At 38.5% G+C, this 12,374-nt stretch overlaps 1 protein-coding gene and 1 pseudogene across 2 annotated transcripts; both read right to left on the reverse strand.

Moving 5' to 3' along the window:
• Window positions 1-200: 200 nt before the first annotated feature.
• Window positions 201-1,264, reverse strand: LOC137714960 (protein DMP7 pseudogene; annotated as a pseudogene).
• A 5,058-nt stretch (window positions 1,265-6,322) lies between these two features.
• On the reverse strand, window positions 6,323-12,374 carry LOC137715611 (mitogen-activated protein kinase kinase kinase 3). 2 transcript variants are annotated; one of them, XM_088691494.1, is made up of 12 exons: window positions 11,895-12,374; window positions 11,123-11,581; window positions 10,178-10,495; window positions 9,794-9,881; window positions 9,563-9,625; window positions 9,193-9,353; window positions 8,830-8,905; window positions 8,121-8,180; window positions 7,909-8,016; window positions 7,566-7,802; window positions 6,976-7,079; window positions 6,323-6,885 (listed from the first exon to the last, which is right to left on the reverse strand). In XM_088691494.1, the coding sequence occupies exons 2-12, from the start codon at window positions 11,563-11,565 to the stop codon at window positions 6,621-6,623; spliced, it is 1,923 nt and encodes a 640-aa protein (XP_088547620.1). In that variant the 5' UTR covers window positions 11,566-11,581; window positions 11,895-12,374; the 3' UTR covers window positions 6,323-6,620. The 2 variants fall into 2 exon arrangements, with proteins under 2 accessions (XP_088547620.1, XP_068311055.2); XM_068454954.2 differs by having other exon boundaries at window positions 11,123-11,601; window positions 11,895-12,369.

Below are 12,374 nucleotides of genomic sequence, written 5' to 3' on the forward strand. Positions count from 1 at the left end.
CAAATTAAAATGGGTACAAACTAAAAATAAAAATATAGGATACAAAATTTAACTATAAATATAAATATATCAAATGCAACGTCTTTAACACTAAATGAATAATTTAGAAATAAAATTTAATTATCTTGATATGTAAAATATTTTTTTATTAAAATAATTAATGTTGTTTATTACAACCATGGGATCTTGATTAAAATTTAAAAATAAATATGATTTCAATCAATGAAGTTGAAAAAAGAGAGATGAGAATCTACTTTCTCCTAAAAATTTCCTGGACTTTTATTCTCTCAAGCTAGCTACGAGAGAGAGGGAAGCCAATTCCATGGCGTCTGGAGGGGAATAAAACAAACAGCAAGCTGCAAACGATACCGGTTCCGACATGGAACGCCACCAAAAGCTGCCTGGCCTCCTCCGATGGCTTGGGGTAGAAGCAATTGACGACATTTTTATCAAACATTGCCACCGCAGCAAATACAAGTATGGACATGAAGGCATGGAAAAAATCTATGAACTTTAGCCTATATTTAGCTGCCTCCTCCGGCGCAATTGTGATTTTGGACCCGTCGAGCATCCACAACCCCTTAAATGTTGCCAACCCGTATCGTACCTTGCCTCGTTCGTCCCTCAAGCTATCGGTCAAGCACAAAAGGAAGCAGGTAAGGCTGCAGAACGTTAGGAGGAGCAGAGTCATGGTTTGGTTGAGGATGGCCGAGCACTTCCCTTGGCGTGTGAAAGCGGGGGAGAACATTTGGAACACGAGGACGGTCCCCGTGGGGAGAAGATTAGACAAATGGGCTGTGGCTTTGAAGGTCTTTCTAATGGCCTTTTGTGCTGGGGTTTTCGGTTGTTTTGGCTTTGGGGCAGTTGAACTTGATCCATCTCCTCCTCCTCCTGCATTATTATCCAAAAGTGGTTGCTGTGCTTCCTCGACCGCAGCCATGTCAATCCGATGACTGTTGAAGCCTTTTACCCTTGAAGCCTTGGACTCTTTCCCCTCCTCGAAAGTGCAAGGTCAGCCTTCCTCCTGCACAAAGAGATCGAACCACACAAGAACAAGAGAACGAACCAACGAAGAACGATGAGATAAACACTGGTTAATAATAAAAGGAATTATAAATGGTTGAAGAAACTGAATATTGAGATTAACAAAATTAGGATTTGTTTTTCTGTTTGGTTTTGGTAAGTGAATGGAAAAAACTAGTGATCAACTGCTTTCATAACCGACCAGGCCTTCCAGAAACTCTTGTAAAAATTAACGTTTGTTTTGGAGGGGACCAATATGAAACGTTGGAATTATTTTAAAGGAAAATTAATAAAAAATACTTGAAATCTTTAAGTTTTAACAAAAAAAAAAATTATGGTATAAGTTTATTTAAAGGATGTTTAATAAAACATTCTCTGTATTGTTTACTTTTAACGAAAAACATATTTATATCTTTCTCTATTACTATTCATTATATTTTTTAAGGGTTTTTCGTTAAAAAGAAATTTTTTTTTAACTTTTCTTCAGTTTCTATTTTATGGTTAGCACAAATCCAACATTAAATCGCCCAATAAGATTGGCCCAAGCAATTAGTTTTCAATTTTACCCTTGACTTCTAGTCTTTGCCTGTTTAATCTTCTCTCCCTTTCTCGATCTCTTCGTCTAATCTCTGCTATTGTTTTTATTCTCAATTCGATTCCAATTTCACCATTTTGCAATTGAATTGATCGAATCTCTCTCTCTCTCTCTCTCTCTCTCTCTCTCTCTCTCTCTACCCAATCTCCGTTTTCGTACCCTGCGACAGTTTGAGCCCTGAGGTGCCCAAGCAAATATATGAAGCAGCTCCTCCATTGTCGAAGAGAAGTGAGCAGAGGGACGAGGAAGGGCGGCCACGCTTTTACTCGTCGGAAATTGACAGTGAGAGTGAGGATTCCGCCCCTCTGATCTTTCGACCCTACCGAAATCTGGGTTTGCTTTTGGTTTGCAGCGCTGTGCTGATGCTTCTGCGTTAAAATTTTTTTTTTATAAATATCCAAGCCCTTCTAATGTTTCTAGCATGAATTGTGGTCATCTATAGAAGGTTTGATGCTGCGCTTCGGCAATATGCCGCCCATCAGCAGTAGAAAGTTGACACTTAGATGGAGAAAGCTAGAGAGAGAAAGAGAAGGACCAAGATAGAAAAGGATGATGGATGTAAAGAACACCTGGGTTCTAGAGAGTAGTTTTATTATTTTAAAAATGTAGATTTAATAAAATATGGTAGTCTAATAAAGTGATTGATTTGATTTACAATAAAAAAAATTTAGAAGGAAAAAAAACCTTGTTTTTATGTTGGGGGGGGGGGGGGGAGTTTTTTTTTTTTTTTTTTACCAAAAAAAAAAATTGTGTAAAAATGTAATAGGTTCCAACAATGCCAACCTTATTCAAATATGCATGGTCAGAAGGTGTGGAAGCTATAAGGTAGTGTATGGGCTTCTTATATTGGTTTTAGTATTATTGATTGTAACCATTTTTTGAAAACAACCAAAATAACACACACTATTTATGTAATAGAACAAAATAAACACTATTTTTAGAATTGTAGCAAAATAACTATATTATTTTTGAAACTGAACCAATATAACCCATACTATTTCTGAAACTATAGCAAAACAACCACAATATTCTGAAACTGAATCAAAATAACCACACTTTCTAAAACTGAACCAAAATAACCACACTATATATGAAACTACTGTAAAATAACTCACACTATTTCTGAAATTGAACCAAAATAATTCATACTATTTATGAAATTACAGAAAAATGACTTACATTATTTATGAAACTGAACCAAAATAACTCATACTATTTCTGAAACTATAACAAAATAACCACATTATTTCTGAAACTGAATCAAAATAACCCACATTATTTCTGGAACTACAACAAAATAACTCACACTATTTCTGAAATTAAACCCAAATAGCCCACATTGACACACCCCGACCGAGATCGGAGCGTGCTGGCCGTCAAACAAAGGCGACGTAGCCATGTGCACGTGCGGAAGCTAATAAAGTAATAATATAAAAGTACGAATAATTCAAAACTAGCATACGAGGTACCAATATGTGCTAGTAAGTGATATACAAAATCAGAGCAGGTCTAAAGCAGTCCAAACAAAAACGATAACAGTAGTACGCCCGAAGGCGGCCCTACAATAGGGAGTGTTTGTCAGAACGCCGAAAAGCTCTCAAGGGAAACCACCGCAACGGCTAAGCAACTAGAACCTGGAGGGGCGCAAAACAAAAGCGTGAGTGGGCAAAAACAAAGCTCTTTGAAAACCATTTAGCAAAATACATTATAACCCCTCGCCATAAAACCTGTATACTTCCCAGAAAATAAACATATATACGTATGTATAGATATACCAAACATGCTCAAGGGTATGCTAATCATGCTCAAGAATATGCCATGTCAAAACCTCATAATGATATGTAAGTGCCCAGGTATAAATTATATCAACGTCATAACATCTGGCAGCCGGAGTCACCTAACGTGACCTGTACGGCTGCATCTAGAGCTCAAATCTCAAACTCAATATCTAAACCTGCCCACGAGTCGGAACCACCCTAAGTGGTCTGTATGACAGGCCTGGGTGTAACATATCCATACGCTCTAGTGCTACGATCACGTGAAGGCTGTGCGAATAATCGCGGGTCACCTACGAGTCGGAACCACCTAATGTGGTCTGTACGACAGGCCTATGCACCTAACTTGGATCCAAGCTGAGCGTGTGGTGCGGGAGGTGAACATCACGTGAAGGACTGTGCCCTACTCTTGGCGGGAGCACTAACACCGGGGGTGCAGGTTATGAGCTCTCTAAGCATCTCTAACCACTAATTAATGCAATCGTTAAATAACGCTTACCTGGCACTTACCTATGCCTCCACAGCACCAACATATAATTATATATGACATATGCAGTATTTGAATATGTAATTAAACGTATATGCCACTACTCATGCATAACCACCAATTATATAAAAGAAATGGCATATAACGAAGCATTTATACTAATTTCTGGGAATTAATATGTATATAGGTATATACGGAAAACAAAAGCCCACTCACTGGTATGTAGAAGGGTCATAGCCCCCCTGTCTCGCGTGTGCACGCTCGTCCTCTGGGTACGTGTCACCTAAATGCGAAACAACTATAAAAACGTTAACTTTAAAGCACATAACCCGTTTCTCGTAATAACTTCTCATACATTGCTCAAAATGGACAAATGAATATACCCACGTGCTCTACACAACCTCAGGATCACAACCATATTTTTAGAAAAAATTTTGGACCCCACACGCGCCCCCACGCTCCAGCACAGGCACGGACCTACGCGCCCCCCACGCGCGGCCGCGTGCCAGGCACACTGACGGTGTCAACAGACGCCGTCAGGAATATTCCGTCAAACTAACGGAATATTCCGTTAAATCTAACCGGATCCGTTAACGGCGTTAGGAATATTCCGTCAGAGTTGACGAAATATTCCGTCGCCTTCTTCATTCGATCGCCGGCGACGTCGCCGGCGCCGGAAACTGGGAAAACCTGCAACTTAGGTTTTCTCGCTCATTTTTCAACCGTTTTTCGTGATTCTTGGACCAAATGAAAGCCCTAGACTAGTAGAACATATCCCAACAAGTTTTAAGGGCTAAAACTAAGAGATTATACCTGTCCAAAAACTCCAAGTTCGGCCAACTTCGAACCAGGCCTTCCCGACGTCCAAATTTGTCCAACGAGCTACTCCGATGCTCCTTAGAACTTCACGAACACATCTACAAGCTTTAAAAGTCCAAAAACTCAATGTAAAAACTTTGCATGAACAGTACCCAAATCGGCCATTGTTGAATCGACGTGAAAACGAAGTATTCCTCACCTGAAAATGGTATGGTTGTGCTCACCTCGACCTCACGAGTTGAATGGTGTCTTTGGTTTCCACGATCTACTAAGATTTGGGTGCTTTTGTGTGTTGTCCGTACGTTACAGAGAGAAGAGGAAGGAATGGAGCTCGGGGAAGAGAAAGAGAGACACGGGAGAGAGAGACAGAAGGAAAGGGAAGGGCAGAGAGTGTGCAGGTGTGTGTGTGGCCCAACACATGCCACAACACACAACACAACCCCACAACGTGACGAAAAACACACTAGGGCAAAATTGTAATTCCACGCGTACGTGTTAATAATCCGGGGACGGGATGTCACACACATTATTTCCAGAACTATAACAAAATAGCCCACATTATTTTTGAAAATTAAACCAAAATAATCTACATTATTTCTAGAAGGAAACAAAATAAACATTATTTTTGGAATTACAGCAAAATAACTCATATTATTTTGAAACTAAACCAAAATAACCAATATTATTTATGAAACTGAACCAAAATAACACACACTATTTTTGAAACTGCAACAAAATTACACCTATTTTGAAACTGAACCAAAATAATGAGTTTTAAAACTAGGAGATTTGCAGTCTTATGAGTCAAGATTTACACTACGGTGTTTTTAGATAAGGATTTTGAAGAGCACTAACAAGTTTTAAATTATTTCTTTATTCTTCGCAACTACTTAATTTATTTCCCTGATAATATCATCTAATTGCATTGATAAGGGAAATACAAAAAGTGACAAAAGGGTGAGGAAGATAAAAAAAAATAAAGGTGATTTGGCCCAAAAATAAATCAAACAAAAAAACAAAGGTGATTTGACTCACATGAAAAAAAGAAAACAAATGTGACAGACAGACACATGGACATAACCAAACAAATATTTAATGGGAATGTGGCCCCAACAAACTTCACGCAGTTCAAAGCCTAATGGAAAAATTCAACTTTTTGATGGAATGGACTGACGGAATGAGACTTCCGTCAGAGGCATTGGCTGGAAAAAAGAAAAATTAGTGTTGCACGTGAGGTTCTTTATTATCGACGAGGCTTTAGTTTTTATTCTTATTATATTATATTTTGTCTTTTTTATTAAATTTCAGGTTTCTTATTTTAAATAAAATTATAAGACGATTTTTTTGTTAAAATAAACTTATCTCAATCCTTTTTCATTAAAGTTTCCTTATTTCAAACAAGGTCGGACTTTCAAGATCAACCACATCAATATACCCACGTAATATTATTTTTATGCAGATGTTAAAAGAAACAGAATTTTGAACGCAACGGAAAAAAAGGACCGATGAACCCGCGGTGGATACCATCACTACGGTTGTCCGGCTGCTGCCAATCTCCCACCAAAACGGTGTGATTCCGGCATTGGGTACATTTCGCCATGAACAAAGAGTATAAACATGAAATGTTACAAAAGAGACCGGCTTCCGGCTTCCATTTACAGCAACGCGGATAATACGTCGTTACGGGATCGCATAGTCCCCCATCTTCCCCATGCAATGCACGTTTAGAGTTGTCCATCGATTCCCACGTTTTCAAATTCCCTTTTACATAACAATACGGAAAGCAACATAAACAACCAAAATTGCTATAGGGGGGGAGCGCATGAAATGAATATTTCCTTTCAAAGTAGCGCGACTCCGGTTCATCAGGCGTTGTGGGGGAGACAATGGACAATTTATGTTCTCTTTAGTATATTTACATTCAAATGGGTCTTGCTCTTGGAGAACTGCCGAGCGTTTGGGCTTTAAGTAGCGTTGTTTCGTGCCAGGGATCAAGAGTGTACGACGTAGTTGGACTGAGCTTGTTATACGATGAGTAGTCGCTCAAATTGTAACTACTTTGTCCCATCATGGCATAAGTTGGATGAGGGGGAGAAAGTAAAGAGCTCTTGTGTGTCTGTCCATATTGTCGTAAGGGGCTTGAACAAGGAGATACAGGCAAAGATGTAATCATCCTTATATTCTCGCTGCATATCCAAGATTGATAAGAGTCATTTAACGTAATAACACGCTCGACAGACTACATCGATGGGTATATGACAGGAAAATATATTTACCTAGGGCTCCGCCAATCTCTTGAAGTTGCGATTGTGGGCTTTCCTGTGTGATCTGCATCACTCAAAGTGAAACTTGTTCTGTTGGAGTGTAGCTCTAATACTGGCTGCTCAACGAAAGAAATGAAAATGAAATCAGGTTGGCGGAAATACTGGTTTAACGATTCAAGACATAACATTGATGATAATACGCGAATAATTCGTTCAACAAATTGCAGTTACATTTTATTGTAACTTCTCCGAATAGTCTCAAGCACTTTAAGACTATAGGCCAGTAAAGAAACTAAATTCCACACTTCTTTCTATAGGAACAAATTTCCACACTTTCACCTCCTTCACACATTATGCACTTAGTTTTAATGATTTGACCAATATATAACATTATTTATGCTAGAAAGTAGAAACAATTCAAGCAAGCAGAACCTTCTATTAAGCACATGCACGCACACACACAAACCATGTTGCCTGAAAATTGTCCATTGTTTAATAGGTTTTTCTATAGCCGCTTTCTAGCTCCAAAGCAAGTATCAATTCGTAATTTGGCCCACAAACTAAAAGCTTAAAAAAACGCAGTAGAAAGTTATAGGCCTTACCGGCGTCCTGCTTCCGTGAAAAGCATATGGGAAGGCATCCTTGGTTACTTTGATGTTAGAAGATCTTGTTGTTGTTTGCTCCCTAATGAAAGGGTGGTCTAGAAGTCCAGAAGCTGTAGGACGCTCCGATGGGTTCCGTTGCAAACATAGCCTCACAAAACTCTTTGCCTCGTTTGAAAGATGATCAGGAATATGTGGAATATCTTTGCTGTTTCCAATTTTAAAAATTGCAGCCACCTGTTGAATCCGATGTAAGGAAACAAGTTTTGGTGCAACAAACACTTTGTAGCTGATGATAACAAAGAAACTTGTAAGGCATTAGGTTCTGAACAGTATATCGTACCCCTTCATACTGGCTCCAAGGAGGTTTAGAAGTTGCCATTTCAAGAATTGTACATCCTAAGCTCCATATATCCACAGCAAGGCTATAACCGTTCGTATTCATTACAACCTGAAATTAACATTTCGTGAACATGAAAATTCCACTAAAGTGAACTGGCTACTAACAATACAAAAGAAAAAAGAGGGAAAAAGATGTTGAGAAAGAGAGAGTACCTCTGGGGCCATCCAATAAGGACTTCCCTTGAATGACAGCATTGAAGCACAATTTGTGATCTGATTCAGAAAATAAAATCATCAGATTTCTCAAAATTTGATTTAGAAAAATGACTAGGAAAACTAACAATTACATACTATTCTTCGATTTCCTTAGTCAAATGTCACTCTTAGATACTTGAATCTATGTGCTCAAGTTCGTCGAAATGATTTCCCTCTTTATATTGTCTCTAAGAAGCAAGCATTATTGCTCATTGGTAACTCATTAATGTATAAAGCAGCAGATAAGAAATACAATGATGAAACTTATTAACCGCGATTCAATGTGCAAATTAGAGAAAATGATAACTCCCGAAATTGAGGAGAAATCAAAACCCAAAGTGTAGTCTGATCTTACTGTATCCCCAATAACCTCCACTCTATCTCCTCCATATTTTAAAATATCCTCTTGAACCAAAGCACCTGATAAATATCTAACAGACCACCTCTGTAAAACCTTATATTTCTTTCCCTCTAGCAGTTTCTCAAAAGGAAAAAAGATCCTTGTGAAATTAATCTGTCCTGGTTTCCTGAATGCCAAGACATATCGTATAGTTAACAGTTTCATTCTTACTCTTCCTAGACACATTCATGTTTGAGATAAATTAGCAATTCTATGCCTTCATTACTTCACTAAGACTTCATTGTGCAGAGGATAGATGCAATTTACATGTTTAGCCATGCCAAAGTCTGCCAACTTGATTTCACCATTAGGACCCACTAATATGTTTGCTCCTTTGATGTCCCTGCAAGGAAAAACAAATTAGTAAAAAGATTATAAAGATATAATACAACTGCCACAACTTTAATTAAAAAGATATAATAAATTATTATCTGTGCAAATTAGGAAGGTACAAGATAAATAAAAATATTGTAGGATTCTGAAAAGAAAAAAAAAAAAAATTAGATTTATAAGAAATATTGCCGACCAAGAATAAAGGGAAGACAAGTATTCATATGCCCGACCACCATATGACTGAAAATAAGGGAAAGGGCGATAATGAAGACATTATAGGTATTAAAACTCGTATACCTATGAACTGTATTTCTTTCGTGTAAGTAGGCAAGACCAGATACAATCTGTCTGGTATAATTTTGAATCACAGGTTCCTTAAAGGCGCCATATTCTTGTAGTAGTTTATAAATTGAGCCACCAGACACATATTCCAAATAAACAGAGAGTGCATCTTCACCCTGAAAAAGACAAGCCAAAGTTGATATCAAGCTAGGATGCAACGTCCAAATCAACAACTAACCCATTCAATTGAAAATAAATAACCCATCGCTCTCTTTTCCAATCCCCACACCAATGTATGTGTTCAGGCAATGGCATGTGTTTTTCATCTTTGATTGCTAATGGGCATGCTAATCATCAGCATTTAAAGCAGTATATTAGCTCTCACCAATTCACTTCCATAATATCGAACGATGTTTGGATGTGAGAGCTGACTAAGCAAATTTATCTCCTGTCAACAACAAAAAGTTAGATGCAACCAGTCAGCACCAACAATCAGATAAGAGAAATTTCTAGCCACGTAAATTTACTGTAAATGCTCAGTGACAGCTCGAAAGACAAACTCAATGGGAGTAAAGCATCATGTCTGATATTTTCAGAGCTAGCTGGACAAAGTTACCTGGTTCAGTTGCTTAAGACATTCTTTTAATGATTGATCATCTGTAACAAGCCTGACTTCTTTGATTGCACACATTTGCCCACTTTCACTGTCAACGTCACAAATAAAAGTTTAGGGAAAGGAATATGCATACTTGGTAAGAAGGCATCTTGTCTGCACTCCAATTATTGCAAAACAATTATTTGGTACCCTCATTTTGGAATCTATTTTGTTTCCTTTATATATTCCAGGGTAATGTGCAAAGTGCAGGCATACAATCATTTTTGTGCCTTAAGTTTTTGTTTCCTTGCCCAAAGAATAAATATTGAATTTAGTTCCCAAAACTTACGAGCATGGTTGTTCACTTTCTTTATCAATCAATCCAACCACAAAAGTAAAAATCACCTGTTAAATCCGACATAAACATGGCCAAAGGTCCCTCTTCCTAAAAGCTTTCCCTTCTTCCACTTTGATAGCGCACAAGTTGAGTTTTCAATCACTGGACTAGTTCTACTGCTGGGCGAGGCAAAAGGGCTAGTTGGAGAACCTGGAGGGAGCGGAAGAGGATGACACACACTTTTGCCATCTTCTTGCTTTCCTGTTGGAGACTCCAAACTCATGGCACATAATCGTGGATGAAGAGGAGATGTTGGACTAGTTGGACCCCTAGACCTAGGACCTGGGCTTTTCGGCATCATGCTGACCTTTGGATCACTAGTAAATCTGTGAACAATATAGGACATTGATAAGATTCAACATGCCATTATTCTTTATATCTGAGATATAAAACTTGTTGCACATAAAAAATACTCCAATGATCCAATCATCTTGTGGGAATATAAGAATAAAGCCATCAATTTAATACATATTATGTATGACTTCTGATAGTACCAAGTCCTAATTCTTACCATAAACACACACGTCAATAATTATTCTAGTAAGATTTATAGCTTAAAATAACTATGTTAATCATCATGATGTCGTTAATGCTAAAAAAATGGCCTCACACAAAGACAATGAATCATCATGATGTGGTTAATGCTAAATAAGTCTGAAAGTAGCAGACAGTCGCTCAAATTTGGACAGAAAAACTCTATGGAGAGGGCAAGAGTATTTAGCTAACTGATTACTAAGTTGATATCCAATAAGTAAAATAAATTCACAAATGAAACAGTTAAATCATATACATATGGAATGGAACTGAACTGAACGTTTGAATTGAAGTTCTTACAAGCATGAAATTGAATTGATTCCAATTGAATGAAAAACCAGCCAAAAGTCCGAAATTGTGCAAAAACAGAAAAATGTCTAATCTGAAAAGGCAGGGGTTTTGTGGAGAAAAAAACCAACCTATAGCTGGAAGCAGCACCGCATTGAGCAACCAGTGGATCGTCAGAGCCAGAGGAGCTGACGCTTGATACAGAGGCGGACCCAGATCCTAACCCATTCCCCTGATCATTTCCCAAAGCCAAACCCTGCAGGGATGATACCGATGGGCGAGGCAGGGGATGAGCCGCTCTCTCACCGCCGTCTGAGTCAAAACCCAAAAAGCCAGAAGAAGAGACACCAACAGCGCCAGCAAATTCCCTGCTGGCTCTGGGTGATCTCCGCGTTACGTGCTCATCGAAGCTCCTCGGCCTTTCGTCCTTCTCCTTGTTCTTAATATCGTTACTGGTCGAAGATTTGATGACAAAGTTGTTGCTGTTGCGGTTAGAGTAGGGGTTTTTATGCTGGACTGCCTTCTCTTGCTCTTCTTTGCTCTTGCTTGATTTTCTTCCCCACCAAGCAGGCATTTTTACCTCAATTTATCTATTTTTACCTCAATTTATCTATTTTTAACATAAAAAAATTGAAATATCAAATAATTTTGCTTGATTTTCTTCACAGCAATACCAAATTATCAGACCTCAAAGATCAATTTCAAAAATTGACACACAAAGATTCAGACTTCGAAGATGAATTTCAAAATTCCTAAAAATAAACATCAAATTCAGCTGCGAGAACTTCAAATCAACATGAATTTCAACAAAATTCCCAAAATCAGAAGCCCGAAATGAACAAATTCTCAAAACTCAACCCCCCGATTGCAATCTCAATCTCAATCCAAGCCCAAATTACATACCTTGTAATCGAATGGAAGAGCTGGCGGCGGAGCTCCAGACGTGAACGGCTGAGCGCGACGGAGGGAACAAGAAAATATTAGGGGGCGGCCTATAACATCCTCCGCCGTCTGAGGCTGAGGCTCTCTAAAAGTAAGAAAATTAATTTAATTTAATAAAACTTAATTCGATTGAGAAGAGAGAGAAGAGAACTCAAACACGGAGGAATTTGAGAGAGAAAAAAGAGCTTGAATTTGGGGTTTGTAGCTCGATTTTATATCGCACGAGGAAGAAGAAGAAGAAGAAGAAACGGAGACTTTTTTTCTTTTAGAGAGAGAGTGCGTGTGTGGGACCAGTGGAGGAGAGAGAGAGAGAGAGAGAGAGCGCAAGTGTGAGGAACAGCTCAGCGAAGAGGGAGAGGACAAAAGAGAGAGTTTGGGGACGGCAGCCGGTGGTTGGATGAAAGCGGGAGAAATGACGCGTCAAGTTCCTAGTTGCAAGAT

The sequence above is a fragment of the Pyrus communis genome, chromosome 3 (genome assembly GCF_041283825.1).
Source record: "Pyrus communis isolate YQ-2024b chromosome 3, ASM4128382v1, whole genome shotgun sequence".
NCBI lineage: Eukaryota > Viridiplantae > Streptophyta > Magnoliopsida > Rosales > Rosaceae > Pyrus > Pyrus communis.